The following is a 27784-nucleotide window of genomic DNA, read 5'->3' on the forward strand; positions in this document are numbered from 1 at the left end:
TACATTTTGCGTGCATTCAGTCTAGTACAAAATTGCACCGTAACAATGATGGTTAATTTTGAAGAAGAAGAAAAAGAAGAGGGGGCCGAGAAGGTCCCAAACTAGGCTCCAGTTATCGTCGTTCTCACCGAGCAGAGAAAATATTTGCCTGTGAGTATTGTCATCATTGCCACGGGATTCAGAAACTGAAAGTAGAGAGTGTCAGCACGACTTGAGGTGCATCGGTATTTAAAAAAAAACAAACAATCAAGACAATAACCAACATAAAGCAGAAATCTGTCTCGGTTGGAGGTTTTTACTCGTGGCGTGATGATGAAATCACATTGAAAAATTGTCATTCACTTTCTTTTAAAACATGTTTGAAAACTAAAGCACTGAAGAAAAAAATGGAAAAAAACAACAAGCAACATTCCTAAGTGGGAATGGCCTCCTCAAGGGCATTGAACACGAATCTCCTTCCCACCTCATCACGTTTGTTTTTATTTTAATGTTTAAAAAAAAAACGAACTGCTGCCTTTGTGATTAAAACTGGCCCGGAAAGTAGTTAATCGTTAATTACGTGCGAACTATTTTGTGTTTGTAAGACCATTTGAGTGAGATCCATCCCTAGGGTGGAAACCGTGTCTGAGTTTGGATGTTGAACCTTCGCCCGTTGCCAACTTTTCATTCAAAGCAGATGTTTGGCTCGTAACATTGCAAAAGTAGGGAATAAACAAAACATGCGCACGTCATCCAAAACATGTTTCATGTGTGCAGCTTTGTTGTATTCGATTGGAGACAATTTAGTCAATATGGCAAGATATTTTTTTTGTCTATCACTTAGAGGTGACTAAAATTCTTAAACAAAAAAAACAAAAAAAAAAAGCACTCACCATTCATGCGGGTCAGCAGCGTGACAGCCGTCCAAAGATTCGAGAGCGTTAATAAAGCCATACAACTAATGGACATGTTGGAATGAAACCATGGAAGATTTTTTTTTTTTCCTCTCACGTTAGAGCTGCTTGATAAAATTACCAAAAATAAAAGCATTGAGCATCATAGGAAGCCTCCCACCCCCTCCCCCAAGTCTAAACACTGTTAATGTCGTGTTGGCGGAATGAGAATTAACCAGATTAATCCATCCGATTTCATCCACCGAAGGGTGCCGAAATGTTGACAATTCTGCTACCATGTGCTGTCGACAGAAATTGATATGAAAGAGCCCTCTATTGCAAACACGTGACCAAAGCCAGAAAACAGGCGAGCTGGAGTTCGTACAAAGTGTGTGTCGCATATGTGAGAAAGGATGACACAGTTCCTGAAGTGAATAGGGAACGCCATAAAAGTTCAATTGACAGCCGTTTGCTGAGTCAGTATTGCTAATGTCATAATTCTTAGTTGTACATCCGTAAATCGTAATTTTGCCATCCAAATCCCTTTCTCAATACTGCTTTTGTTTCTTTTCACAAAAAGCCAAAAAAAAAAAAAAAAAAAAAAGGAAAATGAACTTTATCTCTGAAAGAAGAAAGTCTACACTTGCTTTTGTGAAGTTCGGTCACAGAACACAATTGTCTCTGGGCTCGTTAACCCTAACGAGGAGCGCCATCATGTCAATTGCCGTCAACTAAGTTTTTTTGAAGGGAATGGGTGGAGAAAAGTCTTCATCAACTCTAGTTTGCTTGTAAAACTGGGAAAATACCAAAAAAACTGTGGCCAGCAGGGGGCATCATTGTGCCCACTTTTGGATGAGATCACCGCGTATCAAAACAATATGGACGCTTGTGAACATGGCTGATCTCTGGAAATTTGACCGTTACAGGCAGATTGCGATTGATCAAAATGTTTGTTACCTTAAATCTACTACAAAGAGTGTTGCAAAAGCGAGAACAGATGACAGAGATTATTTAAATTTAGAAACGTAAAGTGGTGACTGAAACACCCATGCATGGCAAAATGCACGCACATGCACGTGCACACACTGCTAAATACTACTACTACTAAGTCACATGCCAATAGTTTACGTTTCTCAAATTTAAAATTGTTACCGTGGTGATAGTTGAAAATGCATCATCTTGCCATCAGAAGCACAATTTCATCGTTGCAGTTGGTATTTGATCGAAGAAAAGAACTGTTCAGATGGGGCATCACGAAAGAAAAGCACTTGAAACTAGAATCTAATCTTTCATTTGGTTTTTTTTCTTATGGTTTTACATAATCTTTTTTTTTTTAAATGGCTGGCATTGATACTTCAATCAATCACAATTTAGCAAGAGTAATACTGTCAGTGTCATTTGCGTTTCTTTAAGTGTACTGGCAAAATGCCTTTGAGCATTTGCTTTGTGTCGCCCCCCCTGCAGGTAACACATGTCACAACGGCCTGGTGCACCCCGTGACCCGGTCCGCCTTGCCGTCTGTTCACAGTGCACTGGGCATCAAGCACTTTCTTCCCTTCCCATTGGACAACAACGTCTCGCCCGCTGTGAATATCTTCCCGGGATTCAATACTGTGAGTATCAACCTTGCTATTTTTGTGTTATCTTTTGTTGTTTTTTTTTTGCTGTTGTCTGTGGTTCAGCGTCATACCAAAAGCAAGCGGCTAGTTCTGGGATGTCAGTGGAAAAAAAAAATGTCTGTTGTCGTTGACTATTTTCCAGTTGGTCTTGGTTTTGGGAGGTTTTTTTATCATTTGTTGCATTCACACACACACACACACACACACACACACACACACACACACACACGAAAAAGGTTCATCGAAGAATTTCAATTGTCTGAACTGGTGCTCATAAGAGGGAGCACATCACTCCAACTTTGTCATCCCTTCACTTTTGCATTTTTGAGTTCTTTTGAATTTTTTTCTTATTTGTTTTCAAATCTACCTTCCCTCTCTTTTATTCTTTGACTTCTGACTCACCAGGTGACATGATTTTAGTTTGAGTGTTTTTGTGCTTTCTTGTGTCTTTGTTATTAATTTATTATTTGATCGTTTGGTGTTGTATGACTTATTTTTGCTCCTTGCACAGCACGTTTGTACATAGCGGTGGTTATAAATACAGTTGAGTTGAGGTTCCATGAGACAAAAATTGAGGAACACCTAATGAACCTAATCGCTGCGACCTTAGGTGTGTTGAATAATCTCACCAGATGTTTTTGTGATCATGTACACTGGGCTCATTGATGACTAAATTACATTTGATACTTTGAAAATGCAAAAGTAAAGTTGCTTGAAGACTTAAAATGCAACTTACTTCGCCATCCATTCATTCCGAAATCATTGGAGGCCTCTGAGGAAATTTTTTAAAATCTGATTGGTTATGGAAACAGTTCCATTGCTTATTTAGTTGAAGTCACATCAGTCGTGGGCAGATTAGATTGACATGGCAACCTATAAAGGCTGAAATCTGATTGGACTAGAAAATCTAACATCGGCATCCACGCATAGAAGCGCTGCAGTCAAGCGAAATGCTTTCATGGAACAAAATATTTGAATTTAAGTTGTAAATGTAGGTCAGTGCTCACCGCTGCATTAAAAGAAAAAAAAAATCGCCTGTCCATTTCCAGGCACACATTGTTGCTATTTTCTTTGTCTTTTATGGGAAAGTGATTTTTGGTGTTCACATCCTTGATGTGGGCTCGCACACAAACGATCAGAGAGACAATGTGGAAGTCTTCAACCTCGTCGCGAAGCTCTCATCCGCCTTCCCCCTGTGGGCTTATTGCCATTTCCTTCCACCGCGTCCTCTTTTTGCCAGCTGCACTCCAGCCATCAAACCCCTTTGTCCTAATTCAAAAGAAACGGACTGCCGGGTTTTGATGCGGCTTTTATCCCTTTCCGCTTTTCTCGTTTCGCGGCAGTAATCGCGACGTTTTGATGACGCCGCCCATTCCGACCTCGCTCGTATTTCCGCTTTCATGACTTTTTAAGGGAAAATCAATCGATCTGTAAGAGTTTGGACGTGAAGTAGTGCACAAGCTCGAATGCACAATCGTAAATATATATCCAGACATATGTATGACTTCTGGATTTTTGAACTCATAGCAAATTGACCTTCCACGTTATTGGAGTTATAAACAATGGAGATGATTTGAATAAACCTATGACATTCATGGAGTCAAAAAACATCGGAGTCAATTTTGTGATCAACCCGGTGAACGAAAAACGGTCGTCAAAGAAATGAACATACGCCATTTGGAAAAAGTCAAATCCAAATTAGAGCCTGAACATTAAAATCATTCTGGAGCCTTCAGTGAACCGAACAAAAACTTCACATGAACACCGAAGACGGATTCAACAGTCTGAACCTGCTTTTGTAAGCATCAAGGACAACTTAGTTTTCCATGAAATGACTGAACGTTAAAAAAAAAAAAAAAAAGTAGTGTCGTGTGCAAACTGTATTTTATCGACGAGTAAAATGGATCTGCATTTGTTCTGGCAACCATGCCTGCGTCAAACCTCGTCGATGTGGCGTGCATTTAAAATTCATGTTTGCAAAATGTGGGAAAGTGCCAGGACGCTTTGCATATTTCTCAGGTGAGGAGCTTTTTTTTTTTTTTTTTTTGAACCCAAGAGGAGGGAACACATGTGAGCTTTAACGAGAAGATGACTCGCGCTTGGCAGCCAGATCCTCAGAAATCATCCCCATCATAAATCGACAGAAAATGCGTAGAGCCACACCCACACACACACACACACACACACACACACACACACACACACACACAGACACACACACACACACACACACACACACACACACACACACACAAAAGCATCTCCAAAATCTGTAAATTAGCATTCCAAATTCATCGCTTGCCTTTGCTTTTATGATTTTTTCACCCCCTCTCCAAAGGAAATATTCACCCAACAAAGTTAACAACTCTGGACGGCATCTTGCCTGCACTGGCCCCGGTGTAGTGACGTCTCTGACATTCTTTTGTCCAAGTTCTTTTCATTTACGACATATGGCTTACAACTTGGTTATGAGTTATGTGTGGCAGACACTTTTGGCTCTTGCCGCTTCCACTCATCACATCGAGGCGCTCTCCAAGGGAGTGGTGGAAAGGAAAAAAAAAAAGAACAAAACGTCTGCCAAATTTTGCTGTCATGTGTGGTTACCATAGTGACTATTTTATAATACTTCCAAGCGAATGACAATGTTTTCCGCCACTCAAGCAGTTGTTTTTTGTTCAGTATGTTTCACCAAATTCACATTACCCTGTCAGACAAGCTATCAATCGCAGGGCTGACACAAATCTTGTGAAAGACGTGACAGGCCCCGATTGTTGAAAAATCGACACTATAGCGACCATGTCAAGAAACTTTTTAAACATAGAAGCACCCTCATCAAAATAATTTCAATACAATTAAATGCATAAAAGACACTTCAAGTTACAAATCAATCTGCTAGCTTCATGCTAACAGAGACGATCCTGTTTGTTCCAACAGAGATTATCATCAATGTAGCAGTAATTACAAACACCCAAGCAACTGCTCGTGTTTCAATGTTTAGTGATCACCACAATGCCATTTGATTGTGGCAAAATTACTTTTGTCCACTCTCCATGAAGCGTCGCAATTCACTTCAACATACTGTACTTCCTTGGCACCAAGATATCACAAAGCAATACTTGTGAATACAAAAAAAAAACAGTGACTAGGGAAAATGTTGTCAACAAATAATGGCACACAGATCCCCCCCCCCCCAAAAAAAATGCTTCATATTTACTAAAGGAAGAATTTGTAGTTTTAAGACAACAAGCAAGATATGAGCCGAGGATTTTTTTTTCGAGCATTAGATATTCCACCATACACACTTTCAGCAAAGCTCCCGAAGCCAGAGCAAACGGGTCAGTTACGAGGCCGCAAGATTGCGCCACTTCCCGGCGACGAAGTTATCCTCCAACTGAAATGATTGACACGTCATTGGTCACACCTTCTGTCTCTGATTGGTTGTTCTTTCTCGGACTCGGTGGTTTCTCAGAACTCAAATAAGAGGTACAGGATGAAAGTGGAAAGTGATCATTCAAAAATGTATGACTCTCAGGTTTATAACGACGGGTTTAACAATGTGACAAATCGTTAATTTTTTTTTTTTTTTTTTTGAGAGCTGCAAACTCTTTCAAGAACAGAACATGTATCAGTACTCCTCCTACGTGGGTCCATCGACTCAAGTACCCGCACTATCACATCCTTACTGAGCGTGAACACTTTTGCCGGACCTGTGGTGAGATATCTGTCAGTCGGGTCGGGCTGGTCACGTTTGTGCAGTTGTTGGGCAGCCCAAAAAAAAAAAAGAACAAAAAAAAGGGCAGTGAAGATTGCAATAAGATGGCAGCTCGCAATGGATGAACACATAGAGGAGAGAACAGCTTGCGTGAAATTGAACCTTTTTGGAGTGGAATGAAAGAGAAACTTGAAGTGAGGGCAGCGGCTTAACACATAAAAGTGTGTGTGTGTGTCCGGATGTGTGTATGAGTGCACAAGTCTCCGGAGGCCTGAAAATAAGATCTGTCTGGCCCGCGGCCGACATTTGTCTTAGAGAAACAATACAAAGTCCATTTCCCCCTGCAGAGTAATCAGGAGTGTGATTTATTGATTGTGCACGCTGGGAAATTGCTTTGTAGTGGCACGTACATGCACGCACACACACAGACACACTCACACGAGCGCGTGCACACACTGGAGGCTTCCATCATCGTCCATTTGGGGCGTGGACACACACTCACTTAGTCAATGTTAGCGTTCCTGCTCAAAGGAGGTGACGGACGTGTTTATTCAAGTAACTTAGTGTCTCATAAAAGCGATGGGATAATTATCGAGTGTTAGGATTTTGATCGATCTTTTTCAGACTGTTTGGCCTAAAATGCCTTGTTTAGGAGCGGCATTTGACCAAAAAAAAAAAAAAATGGGATTGAGCTTTTGTTGCGATGAAAATGCAGGAAACAAAATATTTCGTTTTTTATTATTATTATATTATAAACCCCTACTTACTTAATTAACGCACTTAATTATTGACCTTATCCATGTTTGTATTTATATTGCACTTAATTGAACTGTGTTTTCTTTTCTCTTCTTTCTACCCACAATCTTGCTGCTGAAGGCTGTAAATTTCCCCAGTGTGGGACAAATAAAGGATATCTAATCTAATCTAATCTAATCTAATTTTTAAACACGATACTCTGTGTTTCGTTTTTAGAATACTACCCCAGATCCTCTATTTGACTGATGACTCAGCTGTCTAGTCCTGCATATACAAATTTTTGGAATCATGAAGTCATTCTTTAACACTGTATCGGGATTATAACAAGACTTTACAGAAGGATTTTTCTTTTGAAGTAAACTACGTAGTCCACTCGATAAAAATCCCTATTGAGTGCTGAGCGAGTAATGATTGAGTAAATAATTCCAGACACAACAATTGAGTTAAAGCTCAGCTGGGAGGGAGATTAACGACGGTATTTAGTCCAAGTGAACACCGTACTCCAGGACTCTAAATTAGGGTTCCTCCCAAAATCCGATAGAAGAGGAGCAGGCAGCTTGAAGCCATTAAGCTTATCTACAAACTCGTGACTTTATCTGTGGGTCGCTCAGGCAACCCATCCCAAAACCCGCCAGCTGGATAGTTCTTGGCTCGTAAATCTCGGGGAACACTCAGGTTGAAATGATTTTCTTCTTTTTTTTTTTTTTTTGCCACAGGGACCACGTACTGTTTTCTGCTCTCCATGGCGACGACGTGTTCCATCCTAAACTTTAAACGTAGTCACGTTCCAACTGACAACTAGAGATGAGGCATCAAGCTTTGAAAGCAAAGTGCCATACTTGCTTTGCGATCTGCTCCACGCTCTCCACAGTTCTCACAGAGGCGTTCTTATCTTGAGTTTTGGGACGACCAGATGTGCGGTTAACGCCGACAAACTTTCTTTTGGGGTCTCTCCTCAATGACACGTCAAAGTAGAACATGCACAAAGGAAGACAAAACATAGTCAACCTCTCTTTAGTGCAGGCTTTCAAACACACCCCTTGAGAGATGTTAAAATAAAAATTGAGAGTTATTTTTACCCCTCCGACGCACTTGAAACACATTGAAAGTTATCAAAATCCACTAAAAGAAAGCGATGGTTCTCAACTGTCATCAAGTCAACTTTATCGAAGTTAGAATAGCCTTGCCAGAAAACGAAAACACTGAAGTACATATTTGTAAAAGTTCACTAATGAGGTATCTGTACCCACCGCATAAAGACTTGCTGACAATGTCCGAAGAAAGACCAGGTGGGTCATGGATCCCAAAAATGCAGACTCAGATAAATGCCGATACAAAAATCGACTGACCGGCAAAGTATAAAGAGAAATCGCTGGCGACCAACAGCCAGGAAAACCAATCGAGAACAAAAAGTGGCTTGCAACCTGCAAGGTAAAATCGGTAACCGAAAATCCACAAAACTAAATGACAACAATCCAAAAACACCAACGTAAAACAAGTCAAAAAGGACTTGACAAAAGAGATACTTAAAAAACCAAAATCTAGCGAGACGAGAGCGACTATGAGCAAGAACATGAGGTCGAGAAAATGGCACTCGGGCACGAACGGCGAACAAGGTCAATAATCTGACGAGCGACGAGATCTTGGCAGTCCTGACATAAATAGCGTTGTGATGATGATCAAATTGGCGGCAGGAGTGAGCACTCGAAGAGGAACCTTCCACTGCCACCTGCTGGAGAAACACAAGAAAAGTTGGTGCTCAGTGCTGCCGACCACATTGTGGCGCAATCTGGTATTACGCCGAAACTGCACGACTCGAAATTCAAAACTTGCCTGTGGAGCCGACATTTAAAAACAACAACAACAACAACAATGCGATATAAATTTTCAAGATGAAGCTCTGGCGTTTTGGAAGCCACATGGCGATGTGGGCAACAGGTGCGACCACAGATGGGCCGCACAGGATTCCTGCTTGCGCAACCTTTGATCATTTTTTTTTTTTACCCCATCACCAGTGTGAACTCTTCGGGCTCCAAGATCCCAGGCCAATGTTTACGGCAGGGAGGCAAAAATCCCCCCGCAAAAAAACTGATGTCCAGAATTTAAGAAACAAAAGTCAAAACGAAAACATTTGTTCCACAATGTAGAGTTCTTCATTATGTGCCTTTTGTTCAGAATAAATCACCTGTGCTTCAGCCACGTCCTTTAATTTACTGTTAGCTATACTTTTATGTTTTGTAAATGAGATTTTGTTTTGTTGTATTGGAGATGAAGTGATTGTGTTTGTATAAAAGTACCTTGAAAAAGAAAATCGCAATGACCACAGATGGGCCGCACAGGATTCCTGCTCGCGCAACCTTTGATAATTTTTTTTTTGTACCCCATCACCAGTGTGAACTCTTCGGGCTCCAAGATCCCAGGCCAATGTTTACGGCAGGGAGGCAAAAAAACCCCCCAAAAAAACTGATGTCCAGAATTTAAGAAACAAAAATCAAAATGAAAACATTTGTTCCACAATGTACAGTTCTTCATCATGTGCCTTTTGTTCAGAATAAATCGCCTGTGCTTCAGCCACGTCCTTTAATTTACTGTTAGCTATACTTTTATGTTTCGTAAATGAGATTTTGTTTTGTTGTATTGGAGATGAAGTGATTGTGTTTGTATAAAAGTACCTTGAAAAAAAATAATCGTAGAGTAAGTCGCAATCGCAATGACTTTTTTTTTTTTTCAAAATCCTTCTGCCCTGTTCAAAATCCCAACTTGAGACTTGAATTTGAAATGCCGGCCCTCGTCTGAAACCCGAACACAGGCCTGAAACTGTAGTTTGGCTTTAAATATCCCACTTGAAATTCTAAAGATGACATTTACTATCAAACAGAAACCGCAAAGTATACAACGTGCTTCGCGGTAACATGTACGTTTAGCCATGAAAGAGTGAGAACTCTGGAGTGCGTGAAGCGAACCTAATGAAATTTGTCCGGGCGCGCGTCCAATATCCCTTCGGGGATGAATAAAATGCAATCTCGTTCCCTCACCTCAAACTTGTCCACACTTCTAAGTGTGGTTTGGGAGCTTTGCGTGCATGTACTCAGCACAGGTGGCCAAAGTACTTGCACTCTGTACTACTCAATAGAAGAGAAAAAAAAAGGTCAGGATTGAAGCACAAATACTGCAGATTGGGTGACAGACTGGACCAAGATGGTTCTTTTGATGAGGCCTCCGTGGTAGGGTGGGGGTGGGGGGCTACGCTGGTCAGCAGTAAATCATTGATTACAAAGTAAAAGCATCGCGACCGGCGGTTGGCCTTGGCGACGTGGCGGAGAGAAAAAAAATGTGGCTAGTTTTGTAGCGACGGGAGGCTAATTAAGGTACATTCAGTGATGCACTTCTTTCAGTTTTTTGTGACTCCATTATCCCTCGTCTACCCGAGGAAGCGTCACTTCCTCGTGTAAGGAAGGCGAGAGGAGTCAAATGGTGCATTCAAGTGCGCTCAGTTCGTTCGAGAACCAAAATTTGTTTGTCATCCGAGGCATAAAAAACTAGAAATTTTTGGTCGAAAACCAAATTGGTTGATAACCGAGACGTTCGAAAACCGAGGTTTGACTGTAGTTGCAAATCAGAGTCGTACACAAATGTAAAAAAAATAATAATAATAATAATAAACAAATGTAAAATGGATGCCAAGATATCAGTTTTTTTTCTGACCATTTATCCTTTGTGAATTGAAGGACATGGATCCCCCCCCAACTCCCTCATTACCGTGTTTGATATTCATGATGGAATATTACAGCAAGATAAATGGTTTAATCTGGCTTTTTTATTGAACGCTGTCACTGCCGAGACGCCCCCATCCTTCGTCTCCCCAGGCGAGGAGCGCCGCCCCGGCCGGCCTCCTGATAGTATGATAGATTAGAAATTAACCTAAAAGGGAATTTTGCAGGGGGGCAAAAAAATAAATAAAAAACACGATCGAAGTCCAGCTAGCGGACTAACAGATGAGGATTTATAAGCCTTGCCTGACGTTGCACTTTTGCAGCAAACGCTCCAGTGAACTCCAAGTTGAGGTTTGAAAAGCAGTTTTTTTTTTCTTTGTCCGATGGACGTCAGCAAGGGAGTAGATGAAATATCCCAGTTGTCAATCATAACGACACGTATGGATGACGCAGGCCCGCTCGGTTATTAGTCCATCGCACGTTTGATATTTCCTGGCAAAGTATTCAGGTAAGCGTTTAAAATGGCAGACAGATGAACTCCATGATGGTGTTGTTTTTTTTTTTTCAACCCACTCACTGGCCCATTAGTCAATTAATTAACAACTAATTGATAATCAAATGAATTGATCATGGTTTTTAATAATGGTTTCATCGTCTAGATACTTTGTTAAGTCGTCCAAATCCTCCGAATTTCATCTTCTCAGCAAGTAAATATTCACCGATTGCTGTTGTCGTTCATGAAAGCAGACTGGATTATCTTTGTGTTGAATCAAAACAAAATATTTGCAAACATCTACTTTGACTTTGAAAAACGTTGATCACCTTTTTTTGCCCCTTTTCTGGCATGTTACAAACCAAACAATTCACTGAATTCTGATTCATTATTCATTTTCTGCGCTGTCTGTTTGAAATAATGCCCTGTTTTTTAATCTTGGGGTGGGAGACGTTTTTATTGATTTATTAATTTATTTTTTAAAATATCTGATTCATCGATTTATCAACCAACCGATCAACAGATTAATCGAATGATAAAATAATCACTAATTATAGCCCTAGTTGGGTTACTTATTTTGACTCAAAGATTGTCTTGAAGATTGGATTTGAGCGGGCTGAAGAGCTGACATCAAGCTTGGGTCAATGCCTCAGATTTGTATTTTGTATTTTATCTCGCTGCCGTCAAGCCACGCAGTCAACGTGATTTAAAGTCTCTGCAAGGAGCCAAAGTCACGTCAGCTTTCAAGCCAACAATAGCCCGGAGCAGCTGCCGGAGGTGCGGACGGAGCTTGCGGTGCTTCCGGCCGGGGTTCGGCTTTTCAAATTAAGGCAGGTTTAGTCATTCAAATGGGGTTGGATTTCAAATTCGGGTTTCAATGTCCGACTTCAACCCTACGAAACAACAAAAAAATGTTGAAAAGTCGCAGTTTGAATGCATCAAATTTCAAGTTGGACCAACGTATGATTGCTAGCGGCGTATTATTAAAAACACAAACCATCAAAGTCCGTCTTGATCAACCAGATCCGAACTCAAGCACTCTTCACTTGTTTGCCGTGCTTTGACATTTTATCGATCGCCGGCAGTCCAGCAGTAAATGTCACGTCAGTGATTTGAAAAGATCACCGCTTGTTGTCGTCTTTTCTGGCAGTCCTCATTGCGGGAAAGCCAGACGTTGTCGTCACTGTCGTGTTTTCCCTGTCACGTTTTTCCCGCCGTGTTGGACAGGTTGTCACACGAAGTGCGCCAAATGAGCTCGTCATCCACATTCTGCCGTTGTCTCTCCCCTGACGTGACGAGCCCAGAGGAAGACTTTTCTTGACTGTCGGATCTGTGTAAAAACACGTGTTTGCATACGTGCCAATGTGTTGTGTTCTCCTGTCTGCATTGGTGCGCACTGTGTGTTCCTGTCGCCATTTTGTCGATGTTTAGAAATGCCGTGTCTATACCGATTTTTGTCGGGATAAATCCTTTCGTATCTCATTGCAACCGAACAGGGTCAAACACTGATCGTCACTGGAGTGATTCATATCTGCTAATTTGAAATCGGAATCAGTCGGAATCACTTCTGCTGCATCGTAGTTACTCTTTGCATCGTCATTGCTGCGTATCACATCGTCATGTGGAAAATCGTATCTCGCTGCGTTGCAACGTGTTCGAATTGCAGTGTATCAGATTGTAATTGGGCTGAATCCTATCGACGAATTTATATTTGGAGCAAATCGGATCTCAATCGTAATTACGGTGAATCCCATCTACTGCTTTGTCCATCCATCTGTCCATTTCCAGATCCGCTTATTCTCACAAGGGTCGCGGGGCATGCTGGGGCCTATCCCAGTTGTCTTCAGGCAGTAGGCGGGGTACACCCTGAACTGGTCGGCAGCCAATCGCAGGGCACACATAGACGAACAACCATCCGCGCTCACACTCACACCCAGAGTGTTCCATTAACCTGCCACGCATGTTCTTGGAATGCGGGGGGGAAACCGGAGGACCCGGAGAAAACCCGCGCAGGCACGGGAAGAACATGCCAACTTCAAACAGGAAGGCTGAAGCCGGAATCGAACTCTGCACCTCTGTACTGTGACGCGGACATCCTCACTAATAATCTCCTCACGGTGTAGAGGTGCAGAGTTCGATTCCGGCTTCAGCCTTCCTGTGCGGAGTTGGCATGTTCTCTCCGTGCCTGAGTGGGTTTTCTCTGGGTACTCCGGTTTCCTCCCACATTAACGAAGCACACTAAATTGTCTTGAGGTGTGAGTGTGACGCAGATGGTTCTTCGTCTACGTGTGCTCTGCGATTGGCTGACAACCAGTTCAGGGTGGGCCCCGCCTACTGCCCGAAGATGGCTGGGATAGGCTCCAGCACGCCCCTTGACCTTCGTGAGGAGATGCGGATCAGAAACTGAATGAAGGGATGTTTCTACTGCATTGTAAATTTCGTGAAACCAACTTCTTTGCAACTGGAGTGAATTGAATGGCATTGCGTTGCACATGTAATGATGATAGCATTGGAGCAAATTGTATCTACGGGTATTGTGATCGGAGAGCATCCCACCTACTGAATCGTAATGAGAGTGAATCATATCTAATCATGACTGTAGTGAATTGCATGCTTTCACTTTGCAACAGCAGTGCCTCGCAACATAATTGGAGCAAAAAATAGCCGTCGCATCGTAATTGGAGTGAATCTGATGGATTGATTGAATTGGAATGAAGGTTCACTGTGTTTTATTACATCATCATAGAGTGTGTCATCCCAGAATTGAAGTAAAATGGTATCGTTTTGTAGCAGTTGTGTCCTGTGTCATCGCCCAAGTAGCCTGAATGGCATCACATCCCAAACGTTGTTTGTGCCGCAGACTGCGTGGACGTACGCGGCTCATCTGGATGATTGACAGCTGCGTGTGGGGCGCGAGCGTCCCAAAGCGTGTGGGCTATGGCATGATGCGAGCTCGCCGCCTCATTTTGTCCCAGTCACGGTTTTATCAACCCTCGGGCGAGCCCCTCGTGCCACTCGGCGTGGGCGTCGGATGCTGAGACCAAACACGTACGGTTTAAATCAGGTTAATAGGTAGGGTTAGGGTTTTAAAACAGAATTAGGGTTTCAAATTACAGATTCAAGTCAGGGTTAGGGTTTCAAATTAGTATTTAGAGACAAGATCAGGGTGTCGAACTAGCGCTTCAAGACAGGGTTTGGGTTTCAAAGTAGGATTTCAAAACGGGATTAGGGTTTTAAACTAGAGTTCTAAAGTAAGGTTTCCAGCCAGTGTTAGGGTGTCAAAGTAGGGTTTCAAACCAGAATTAGAGTTTCAAATTAGAGTGAACTGGGTTTTCAAGCCTGGGTTAGGGCTTCAAGCACCAATTAGCATTTTCAAATATGTTTTTTGGCTAGGTTTACAGTTTCAAGTTAGGATTAGGGTTCAAATTGGGGTTTCAAGACTGGGGTAGGAATTCCAGATAGGATTCAGGTTTATGCTTTGATTCTGCTTACAATCCATAGTTAGGATTTCAAACTAGGGTTACAAGTCATCGGTTTGCGTTCAAGATAGGATTAAAGTTCTAAACTAAAATTTAAAAGTAAGGTTTTTAGCTAAAGTTAGGGTTTCAAGACAGGATCTGTCTGTCTGGACGGCGTTTGGGTTGTTTCAAACATGGTTAGGGTTTCAAGATTGATTTTGGCTTTTTTAAAAGAGCCTTCTGAAAAAAAAAAGAAAAAAGAAGCTTATTTATGAACATGAATTTACAGAAAGAATCTCCGCAGGCAGGGAATGAAACATCTGCAATGGGGCTACAGAGGAAGAATATTGACAGTTGCCATCAATTGAAGGATGAAGGATGTTCCTGAGTCGGTCCTGATGCTGCACTTTTGAATAGAGTAAAAAGAAGAAAAAAAACGTGTTTGCAGGCCAGCGCGTGTTTCTAACAGCAGGTCATCCTGCTCTGTCACAGCCCAGATGTTTCTCACTGGCGCTGCCTTTCCACAGCTCAGCTGTCCCAGTATGCCGAGCTGCCAGCGCACGCCGCCAACTCCGTGTTTCTCACACACACACACACACACACACACACCCTTAGACACACGCACACGCGCGCACATTTACACGCACAATAGGAGCCCTCCCCTTACAAAGTTTTGAGGCGAAAGCTGCAAGTCTGAAGTCTCAGCCAGCGACACGAACACAAGCTGGTCGTCGCTCGTGAATAATACGGCAAGTGCACACAAATGTGACAGTAACTGCCGTCGCTTTCATAAACCGTGAGCAAAAATGTTGCCATTTCACAGTATCGCAATTGCGGCTGTTCAATGTATCGTTTTTGAAATGCTTGAGTGAATCTCGTCAACGTCAAGAGAAAATCTTGGCGACTTCAAGTATGAATATTACTTTTTAATGAACCCTTTTCAGGGACAACGGTTACTACAGTGGACATCTTATCATGTTCTCAGGTTACAGGGGTGCATGAAAGGCTTAATCTGCAAAGTTGTCCTCTTGCTCCGCAGACCCTCCGGACCGTCAGTCTTGTCTCTGTAGCTTTGCCAGAGCAAGGAACCCGGACATTTAGTTATCTGTGTAGCGGCAGGTCACTAACCTATGACCTACAAATGACTTGACTTTTATGAGCGAAAACCTAAACAATCTCTGGTGCCGTATTGTCTGGCAGAAGTCTGCTGATAGGCCGGTTATTCAAAGAATGCTGGCAAGGGTTTGCGCTAGCTGTGAATTTAGGTTGTAAATCTCTAATCTGTACATTTTTACACACTACAGTCGCTTCTTCTCTGCTCTTCTCCGCTCTGTGAGTAACGTCAGATGTCAGAGATTAATTGATGTTAGCCATGCCAATGAGCTAGTTAGCTAGTTATTTGCGTTAGCTTCAAGTGTAGACATGCTAACGCTCGTAATGGCTGTAAACACTCAAGACAGCATTTAATTAGTATATTAATGTTACCGTGAATTTGTCTAAAAAGAAAAAAAAAAAGGATCATCCGCTGCTGAAAACTTGTTGACACATTACACACATTTTGACTTTTTAAATTGATAAACTACAGCGTCGCTAGTTTCTACAGTATATAGGAAAAATATCAAAATTTCAAAAAGTAAAGGTGCAAATGGTTTACAATAAAACCTTCATCTGTGTTACGTGGATTGTTGCAAAAGTCTTACAATCTGACTGTCTTTTGACCCCAAAGGTATCTGTGAGTCAGCATATTTTAGCAGATGCGGGGGGGTGAAGCGCCACTTGGACGTTCTGTTTTGTACATTACCCGTTCATTTTTTACAATAAAGAGATTATTGATGGAGCTTGGCATGTGTCTGTGTCCATGTGTAAGCAGATGCTACAGTAAATCGTCTTTTTACTGTTACGAGTGAGCATTTAGTGGAGACTGAGGATATATGGCTGCTCGTCAGCGAGCGTAGGGCAAAGGTAAATAAGACCTTTGCTTTTGTTGCGTTTCAGGATAGACTTTCATATTGTGCACTGCATTTCAGGACAGACTTACTTGCATCTTTTGTGAGTGACAGTGCTAGCAATGTCATTTTTCGTCAAATATTGCCACACACGCTGCTAGTTAGCCACGCGAACCCAACACCTGGGGTGAGTTCCTTATAAACGTACTTTACACACGCCAATCTCCATCATGTAGACCACGCGTCTCACCTGCAGTACATTTAAAATGACTGAGGGGAGCCGCTTCAATTGGACAGGAGTCAAGTCGGCTGTGTTCACTCCCACAATGGCGCACACTCCTATTTCTCCCTGCGTGTATGAAAATGCACTTTGCATTTGACCTACACAAAATAGGGCCCTTTGGAATAATATGTTTGATCTACCCCCAATATTCTAAACACGGTATTCTGGCTAATATTGCGTTTGTTAAATACGAATTAAGCTGCTAATTCCACCCATTTTCAGCCATCCAAGAAGGCTGACATTTTATGCAGCACCACCCCTTTCGTCGATTGAAATTGACTTCAAAGTGCCCTTGGGGTCGGATTACGAACGTCACAGCTTACCTATTTTGAGTTTGGTCACGTAACGTTCTCAATGAGAACCCGAGGGGCACTTTGACACTCCTGTTACTTGCGTAACTGACTCGCGTGTAATGTTGCCGGCTTGTAACTTACCTTAGGTCTCAATTCACAAAAAGTTAACTTGCATGCAACGTCACTCTTAATACGTCCCTCCCCAATTGTGGTACCTCCACAGATGGACCCGGTGCAGAAGGCCGTCCTCCATCACACGCTGGGCCTCCTGCCCGCTGCCACTGCCGCTGCCCCAAAGAGGAGGCACGTTTCCTGCGGAGTTTGCCGACTGAGGTTCAATTCGCAGGTATACCCGGTAGGGCTCGTAGGCTCAGTAGCAAAACATTTTTTTTTTTTAATGTTGGTTTTACTTGGCAGCCTCAAATCAATTCACAAAATTCGCCTCAAAAGATGCGTGAAGTTAAGAAACAGGAAGTCGGCCATTTTGAAAAAAAAAGACAATGTAGAGACATATTTTCTCTGTATTTTTTTTTACCCCTCATCAGCTCTTTTTATTCTATACATATTTAAGCTTTTCAAGACACACTTTTTCAAGAATTCCTTCGCGCCCGAAATGGAAGACTATCAGATTAAACCACTTGGAGGGAACAAAATAAAATCTCATTTGCACAGTTCTTCAATAAGAGTTGAAACATGCTTGCTGCAAGCTGTTTTATTTTTCATCCTCTGGAAATGTTTGCTCTAAAACTGACATGTAAAATAAAAAGTGCATGACACATTGTGTATCTCAACACCAAATTTGGTTGAATACAACCAAATCATCTGATTTTCTCAAACAAAAGTCTGCTAGCTTAATGCTAACATATACAATGATCCCTCGCAAATTCACCCATTCGTTGACTTATTTGGGTAACAGAGTCTCTGTTGCTGAAAAATGAACTTACTGTTTTTGTGCTCGTCCTAACAAAAAAAAAGGGATTGCTTTGGTGCCATGTTGTGGCATCTTGGTACCAAGAAATTATGTGAATACAAGGGGAGGAGTTTCATTTAGACAGACCATTGATGTGTGTAATATTGTAGAAATAATATTGTGGCATCTCTGGAAACATAAAGCCAAAGACGATTAAACATTAGTTATTTCAACACCAAAATGTTCAACTAAACCAAGGTCAGCTAGCTTAATGCTAACATACAATGTGAAACGCCATAGAGAAGCTAACGGACATTAGCATCGATGTTGCAGTATTTGTAAACCTTAAAAATCTTGCTACTTCAACACACGGTACGTTAATTGGGACTTGTGAAAGCAATTATTTTTAACAACTGCAACCAACTAGCACGGCAATTTTCATGTGTCCGAAAAGGTGGTTAAGTGGGCACGGAAAAATAAATTGTGATCAAGTGGTAGAACGTGGGACTAAATATTCAGCATGGAGTGTTCTTTGTGGCGATCCTGACACAGCACTTTCACTTGCGCGGTTTATACAGCCTGATTTAGAATGTATAGGATCAAGTAGGACTAATGCAATTCAAATGCTTTATTGATCAGCACACACACACACACACACACACACACACACACACACACACACACACACACACACACACACACACACGTGCACTCAAGATGTGTATAAATACCATAAAAATAGATTCTTTGTTTCTTGTTGCGTGTTTGTGAATAAAAGTTTCTTGTTGCCGTGGCAACAGGGGTCGGAAGGCCACAATTATCCCCACGGGTGTTTCGGGCGAAACCTTCTCGCAGAAAATTAGCCATTGTGTGATGACAACTGTGTTTGTTTCCATCGTGTCGCAAAGGGAGCTTGCATGTGGCTGGAGGCAAGCATGGCCCTTGCGTGTCGCCAACATGTCTGATGACCTTCCTGAACTCACAACCTCAATCATGAGTGAAAATGAAAGAAATTGTATTTTGTTGTAATATTCATGATCGATCACGGTTGAATGGATGACTTTACGGACCTGACCACGAATCGTGAAAGTCCGCACATATTTTTGATTTTATTTTATTTTTTACAATGTCTCTCTGTTTATAACAATATCAGAATCTGAATCATCTTCATTGGCCAAGTATGTAGAACACACAAGGAATTTGTTTCCGGTAGGACACAATAACAAGCAACTGCGATAAACAAGGGCATGACAAATAAGTATTGAAAGGCATTCCGTAATGTAAGGGTTTAATTTTATGATTAATAAGTCCAGCAGGAAAAAATATTGTTATTTACGAAAAGGGTAAAATACGGATGCAATCACTTATAACAAGGAAAAATTTAGAATGTTGATCCATTACGGGTTGTTGTATGTTTTTTGGGGGGGGGCGGATGAAAAAGAAACTTCCATCATCTTTCCCCTATGTATGCTCTTTTAATGTTAATTGAATAAAAAAGGGAAAAAAATAAAATAAATTTCTAATGTATCTATTACATTTTTTTTAAATATATATTAAACAGGTTTAAGTAAAAAATGACTACATTAATAATCGTTTTTTAAATTATTATTTTTATTACATTATTTACTGAATTATTTTTAGTTACTAATAGCCATAATGATTCATTGGTGGGTAAATCCAACACTATTTAGCTGTGAAATTTTTGCTTTTATTGTTTGTTTTTTTTTGCCTGTTTGAGTCATGATTTTATGCATATGACATGGTGAATTATTGACGGTGTCTTATTACAGGGTTAAAACCACCCGAATAGCTCTCACAGTTTGTCTTGCGCTTCTTTGGATCCATTGAAAATTTATTAGCAGGATTTTAGAGTTGGGCAAGAAAAATGTTGAAATGTGAACAAAAGTGACAAAAGATTGGCATTGGTTACGAAAAAGCAATCACATAAATCTGCTCTTTCCAAGTGAATAAGACACTCGTTGGACCATAAAAGCAAGACAAATAGTCTGAAAGGAGTCGGTGAATCACCCCGTAAGATGTGTTCAAAGCTGGCAGAGGGAAAATCAAACCTTAGCGCTTTGTGGCCTGGACTAATTAGCGCTAGGCTGCTTCGCTCGCCCCTGCGCTCGACGGCTTTTTCAGGTTTCATGATAACATCACTTACGTGTAACTTTACTGGAATGTATAAAACTTGCGTACAACCTAACTGCATTATTAGCTATTACTAATGTAACTTGCCTGTATCGTAACCCTTAAGATTTCATACCGGTCCCCGGACTCATTCCTGCCTGCTGTTTGTTCTCCTGGCAGAACCAAGCGTTGGCCCATCATTCCTGCCTACTGTTTGTTCTCCTGGCAGAACCAAGCGTTGGCCCACTACAAGGGCACCAAGCACGCCAGGAAGCTAAAAGCCCGGGACACTCCCAAAAGCAAGCTCAAAGGAACGCCGCTCGCCAAGGAGCCCAGAACAGACAGAAAAGGTTGGTGGAAAGCTCCTCCTCTTTTTGTGATTTCACTCGGTAACATTTTAGCTGACGTGGTTCTGCGACGACTGCCTTGTAATCCCAAAATGATGTCAGACAAGAGCGATGACAGGCCACTTTTTATGCCCCCCAAAAGTTTGGCTCTGTGAATGTTGAATATTGAACCAACACAAGCAACACGTAATTTCGCTGGCCTGGAACGTAGCTCGCGTGTCACATGAGTCGCATGTAACCAAACGTATTTGAATGTAACGTAACTGGCGTGCAACCTAAGACGACTATTGCGCAAATCACCTGGTTTGTGACATAATTTTCCATTTGCACGTAAGCAAATACATAACTCACGTCACCAAACTATGAAACCGGTGTGTAACGTAACGGAACTCGTGCATAATTTAGCTCGTACGTTTATTGGCGTGTAACAAAGAATTTTCCCATCATGTAACTTGGGTACAATATAACTTTGACGCAAGGTAACTCTTAATACAAGTCTCACACAACTCTTTACTCATGCGTAATCTTACATACATTGTGTCTAATTGTAACTCTTAATTTACACGTCACATATGATAACATCACTTACGTGTAACTTTACTGGAATGTATAAAACTTGCGTACAACCTAACTGCATTATTAGCTATTACTAATGTAACTTGCCTGTATCGTAACCCTTAAGTGACGTGAAACATAACTTGCTTGCAAATTTAGCTAGCTTGTAATGTAACTTGCGTGTATCTTAACACAACCCACATAGAATTTCGTTGACTTGTACCGTAGCTTTTTCTCGTCGCATAATTGGTGTGTAAGCTAACTCTTAGTTAGCATGTAATCTAACTAGGCCTAGGGTGTGTTGTAACACTTGTAAACACACCTTGTGTGGGACCTAACACAGCTCACATATAATTTAGCTTCTTTGTCTTGTGACTTTGTGAGCTGACATGTTTAGGGAACCTTCTAACTGCGTATTTATGAATTAGCTTAGCTTTTTCAACTTAGCTACTCACATGTAACCAAACGTATTTGAGTGTAATGTAACTGGCGTGCAACCTAAGACGACTGTTGCGCAGCTCAGCTGGCTTGTGACATAATTTGCCATTTGCACGTAAGCTAACATAACTCACGTCAGCAAACTATTAAACTGGTGTGTAACGTAACGGAACTCGTGCATAATTTAGCTCGTCCGTTGATTGGCATGTAACAAAGAATTTTCCCGTCATGTAACTTGGGTACACTATAACTTTGACGCAAGGTAACTCTTAATACAAGTCTCACACAACTCTTTACTCATGCGTAATCTTACATACATTGTGTCTAATTGTAACTCTTAATTTACACGTCACATAGCATAACATCACTTACGTGTAACTTTACTGGAACTTATACAGCTTGCTTACAACCTAACTGCATTATTAGCTCTTACTAATGTAACTTGCCTGTATCGTAACCCTTAAGTGACGTGAAACATAACTTGCGTGTAAATTGAGCTAGCTTGTAATGTAACTTGCGGGTATCTTAACACAACCCACATAGAATTTCGTTTACTTGTACCGTAGCTTTTTCTCGTCGCATAATTAGTGTGTAAGCTAACTCTTAGTTAGCATGTAATCTAACTAGGCCTAGGGTGTGTTGTAACACTTGTAAACACACCTTGTGTGGGACCTAACACAGCTCACATATAATTTCGCTTCTTTGTCTTGTGACTTTGTGAGCTGACATGTTTAGGGAACCTTCTAACTGCGTATTTATGAATTAGCTTAGCTTTTTCAACTTAGCTAATTGTAGGTGAGTCTGTCGGCAGACAAACACTTTCATGATCCAACTTTTGTTTACATTTTTTTTTTCTGGTGCTGGTCCAACAATTTAACAGACCTGACGTCGCTGCCAGGTGGGTGCTTAAATCCAATGATCTCAACCAGATGTCAGAAAAAAAAAACAAGAGCACTGAAAAAGACAATATCATCACCATTCCCGCCGGATAAGCGACTTAAAACTGCGACTCAGAGCATCTGAGAGGAATCAACGAAAGCTAGATTTGTACTCGCTCTAGTTGATCATGGAAGCCGGGTTGTGTTTTGATATGCCTTGCGAGCCAACAGCAGAGTTTAAAATAACCTACAGAGCTATTATTAAGGAAAAGGTTCATGATATGGTTGAATAACGCCGCTATCAGTGTGAATTTGTGTGTGTGACCTATCTGGTGTATAACATAAATTGCATGTCACGTATCTCACTTAATAAACACAAATTGGATGAAATAGCTAACCCAGCACTGGGTCCAAAAGGGATCAAGCCAATGCTGGGTTATTTATGCCAAGCCCATTGTGCTGTGGATTTGACCCCCAGCATGATGGTTCAAGATTTTTATCCAACAGGGGGTAAAAACTATCCATACTGATGAGTTAAAGCTGCCAAGTAAATAGGCAACCAGCTGGTCAGTATAGCTGTGGAAAAAAAATAAAAATAAAAATTAACATTTTCAAAAAAGAAGCAAGTTTCCCCTGTCAGGGGTTGCCACAGCAAATCACTGGTGTGTGCCTGGCACAGTTTTTACACCAGATGCGTGATCCTTGGGTCCAAGGTCAGTGTAACCCACTTAGCCATCCAACTTTTTCTGAGAATGCCACATTAAATATACTTCAACTTCAGAACACAAAACTGTGAAAAAATAAATAAAAATTCGCAACAAGCTTCACCTCTTCAACGCGTCTGAATCCAAACTTCAACCCAATCTGCCGTGTCTAAATAATTGACACAACCTTGGTTAAAATTAACCCAAAGTCAAACGCAACAGCTACCTAGTGAGTGGGTTAAGAAAACCCGTGTCATGTAATGCAATGAAAAAATAACCCAATTTAGGTTAAAAAAAAAATGGACTGATCAACGACTTGGGTCATTTTCTACAAAATCCAGAAAGTTGGGTCCAAGTACCATAACGATCCATTTTTGACCCAAATGGGGTTATTTTCGACCCAACTGTTGTGTGAATCGTAACTCGTCGGTGATGTAACTCACGTGTCACGTCACTTTCATGTTGCATCAGTTGCTGTACAACAACGCACACACACACTCAGACACACACACACACACACACATGCACACACTCTCTTATTGCAATATTGTTAACTTGTCACGTAAAAAGCAGCGCCGAGGGGACCTTCCTGGCCACTGTGGCGCTCATTAATCATCCTGAAAGACACCTGCGCATTCCTGGCCCTGTCTGACTCTGCTTTACCCACAATGCACTGGTGGCACCTGCTAATAAATATTAATACACAAGAAGGAATTGGCCACTGGGCAGATGTCAGTTTGTTTGTATCTGTTTATATGAATATTGTATTTGACGTTGTTTTATTTTATTTTTTATTTATTTGGGAAATATGCAGAAGAACAGCTCATTGACTTAAGTGGGTGTAACCACTGCAGCTATTATACGGGCGGATGTCAGTTTGTTTGTATCTGTTTATATGAATGTTGTATTTGACGTTTTATTTTTTTTATTTATTTGGGAAATATGCAGAAGAACAGCTCATTGACTTAAGTGGGTGTAACCACTGCAGCTATTATATTGATATGATTTTGAAATAATGTGGAATAAAAACACTTCATGCGTGGACATAAGTCTGATCGTTTAATGGAGGAATCATTACGAACGTTTTACTTCCTCCATTAACTTAATGTGAGTGAGGACTAATGGACAGCTGGACTCACTCTGTGTGTGTGTGTGTGTGTGTGTGTGTGTGTGTGTGTGTGTGTGTGTGTGTGTGTGTGTGTGTGTGTGTGTGTGTGTGTGTGTGTGTGTGAGTGTGTGCGTGTGTGTTTCATTTAAGTCTTGAAATGAAATGTAAAGTATTCTGATGTTTCTGAACTTTATTTCAGAACCACCACAGTTGTACAAGAAAGAACCTAAAAAAAAATCTCTTGGGAACATTTCTGTGAAAAAAAATTCAAAAGTGTCCCAAGTAAAGAGAGAAAATATTGCAAATGTTAATCTTTTGACCCCCCAAAAATATATATGTACATTTTTTTAAAGAATTTCTAAATCACAAAATAGTACAAAATTGTTGTAAAAATTGTCAACATAAAACATGAAAGAAATGGCAAAAAAAAAATATGGAAAAAATATATCTTACCAAAAGGCTTGTTTTACAAGCAGTTAAAAAATATTACACCAACCAATTACGAATGGAAGTAATGGAAGTTCTTTATTCTTTCTGTGCAGCCCGGTACCAAATAACCCACGGACCGGTACCGGTCCGCGGCCCGGGGGTAGGGGACCCCTGCTTTCAGACAATGAAAAGTATCTGTCGATGGTATCGACAGACGGCATCATCCATGAGCAATTCCAATACCTTAAAATAAGGCCGGTATCGGTCTGATACTGATTCGTGGTATCGGTACTCGCCCATCCCCACATATGAATCTTCCATGAGGATTTTTTTTTTTCCTCCAAGCCTCTTCTTCTTCCTCCTCTTTCATCCATCCTCATCCTCCATCTTCATCCATCAATCTCTATTTCCTTCCTCCCTTGCGTTCCTCGGCGTTGGCGTGTTTACTCCCCGCCGCCACCTCCTCCTCCCCGTCCTCCTCTTCATGTGAAGCCACTCGGCAGATGATTTTTGGCAGCTTCCCGGTGATCTTGTTGGAGATTTCGCAAAGCGGGCCAGACATTGCAACGCAAATTAGCCGCGGGTCATTCGGCCGCATTCGGGTGAAATTGGAATCAAAAACAAAAGTGTACGACTGTGACAAAAAAAACAAAACGTGAAAACGTCAAAAGATTGAAAGAAGAGTGCTCGGCCGTGTAAGAAGCTTATCGATATTCCGCCAGGGGGTAGCGAAGAGCCGTCGAGGGATTTGGGGCTTTTAAGTTGCGACGGCGTGTAATGAGCGCCGGCCGCTTTAACGGGAAGCTTTTCATCCGGCTTCCTCCACAAAGCTAATCACATCTCAGGGGGACACGTGCCATCGCACCGGAAGCGTGATGGCGGAAGAACACAGGAAGAAAAGAGTTGAGCGTTGCCGCCATCCTCTTCTTTGTCGCCTTGGCCCAATTTTTCTCGACCGTTGCCGCTTGCTCAATTACTCTTCTCAGCACATTTGTTTTCTTGTCATATTACATCTTTTTCCTTAGAATATGAATTGGATATATTTTTTGTTGTATATATATTTTTAGACTTCATAATATTGTTTGTCTTCGTTGAGCTAAAATGGTTGACCTTTTTCTTTTAATCTCCTGCGTTTTTGCTGGTCTTATTTCTTGAGCAGTTTTGATTTTTTTTTTTTATGTTTTTCTTTTCAATCAAAAAAAAAAATTCAATGAATTCTAACATGATGAATGCAATGTTGTTTTTTTTTTGTGAAATGTTGACTGACAGTTTTATTTTAAGTGAGATATTTCAACTTCTGATGACATTTTGATATTTGTATAATTTTCTTCCTTGGAAGATTTCGATTTAAATTCAATTTTTGAATGCTGTTTCTTTCTTCTTAAACTATGCAATTTTTTTCTGGTAATGCTTTTTTTCTGTGATTTTTCTTTGTGAAATAACTTTTTTGTGCTTAACATTAAAATGTTTGTAAATTTTTGACATTTTCTGTACCATTTTTCCTTGGAATATTTTTACTCTATTTTTGGAAAATGTTGAACATTGTCTTGTCTGTCTTTTACTTTTTCCCTTCACCAAATTATTTCTTTTACTAAAAGGTCATTCTTTTAAAATGTCCTCATTTGTCCTGTAGTTTCACCATGATCTTTTTAAACGTCATCATTTTTTTTCGAGTGCAATTTTTTTCCCTTTTGAATATAACTTCATTCCCATTTTTTCGATTTCATTCAAATTTTGAGATTTTCCTCTTGGTATTTATTCGGTTAAGCTTTTGATGTTTCTGGAATCGATATTTTTTCCTCATAATGTTGCCATCTTTGCTCCAATTATGACATTATTCTTTTTAATATTGTGTCCGTCTTTTGGCATTTTGTATTCTTACTCAAACAAGAGGTTGAGTTTTTTCTTTTCTTTTTGTAGATTTTTTGTAATACTACAAAAAAGATTCTCAAGAAGAAAATAGTTTTCTCTCAGGTTCTTTCTTGTTAACCTTTCCCTCAATTCCATCCATTGAATACTGTAGCTGTTTTTTTTTTGGGGGTGGGGGTGAGTGTCCTGTGCACTTATCTGAGCTCTCACCTCGTGACGTCCTCCTCCTCGTCCTCGCTGGGCTTTAGAGCCGTCTCACTTTTCATTTGCCTTATTCCTTTTGCTCCCTTTCCTGTCCGCTGTGTTGAGATGGATGGCGGTCGTTAGCTCCATTAGCGATAGCCCATTGACTTCTCCGTCCGTTGGGTCAAGGGTACCGAATACTACCGGCCAACGTAATCTAAATTACTTTCTGCGGCTTTTCTAAAAGACACCAGCAACATTTTTTGTTTGTTTAATTAGAAAAATATCTCTTGGTAATGTTTTACTGAAAAAAAAAAACACACAGTAATGAAAATGTTAAAAAAGCAAACAGGCTTGCCTCTTTTTTGTGTGTTCCTTGTCCACTGGGGGGCAGCATATTGCAGAGTGAGACACAAAGAAGCATTTTTTTGCATCGTGTTTTAGCATCGATTTTGAGGCAAAATGTTAAAATTGTTGTGGCGGAACATCTTTTTTTAAATTTATTTATTTATTTTGTAATCATTTTGAGAAAAGCGCCAATCATGAAAATTGCAAACATACTCGTATATTGCGAAACATTTTATTGTCTCGCTTGCATTCAAGTGAATACATTTTGGAAACTGGGAATGATAAAACAACACGGAAACATCATGATAAAAATGAACCCTTATTTCCGCCAAGTGTCATCTGATTGATTTTTTTTTTTTTTTAATTGTCAACAATTGTATATTTGTCATACAAGGAGGCTCATGTTTAGTATTATTCTGGCCCGTGTTAGCATACTGCATTCCGTTCCATTTCGTCTGCTTGTTGCAATTCCGGTTGTTTTTTTTTTTTAAACTAGAAAGCCACCTTGTTCGGGTGTGTCATGTTATTTGGACTGAAATGACACTGACTGAATTGCATTGATTTCACTATTGATTTTCTCTTCTTTCGTTCACTCTTGACTTGTTTTTGTTGTTATTCTGGCAAATTGCTTGTGTGGATCCCAAAAATGGGATTGATTAATCATGTTCTTTCTGAGCTGCTGACTGTAAATAAAGTCATGAGGTGACCGTTTGTCTTCCAAATATAAGATTTATTTATTG

General features: G+C 40.8%; 1 protein-coding gene across 7 annotated transcripts in view; it reads left to right on the forward strand.

Moving 5' to 3' along the window:
- znf385d (zinc finger protein 385D) overlaps positions 1 to 27784 on the forward strand; it is an 81508-nt gene that overhangs the window by 47446 nt on the left and 6278 nt on the right. For 6 of the 7 annotated variants that reach the window (XM_019878740.1, XM_019878742.1, XM_019878744.1 and 3 more), the window contains 3 exons: positions 2337 to 2485; positions 17369 to 17500; positions 20415 to 20535. In XM_019878740.1, coding sequence (XP_019734299.1) covers positions 2337 to 2485; positions 17369 to 17500; positions 20415 to 20535 — 402 coding nt within the window. The remainder of the gene's footprint in view (positions 1 to 2336; positions 2486 to 17368; positions 17501 to 20414; positions 20536 to 27784) is intronic. The other variant, XM_019878739.1, reaches the window with a different exon arrangement.

This window comes from Hippocampus comes, unplaced genomic scaffold, assembly GCF_001891065.2.
Source record: "Hippocampus comes isolate QL1 unplaced genomic scaffold, H_comes_QL1_v1.1 scaffold315, whole genome shotgun sequence".
Classification (NCBI taxonomy): Eukaryota; Metazoa; Chordata; class Actinopteri; order Syngnathiformes; family Syngnathidae; genus Hippocampus; species Hippocampus comes.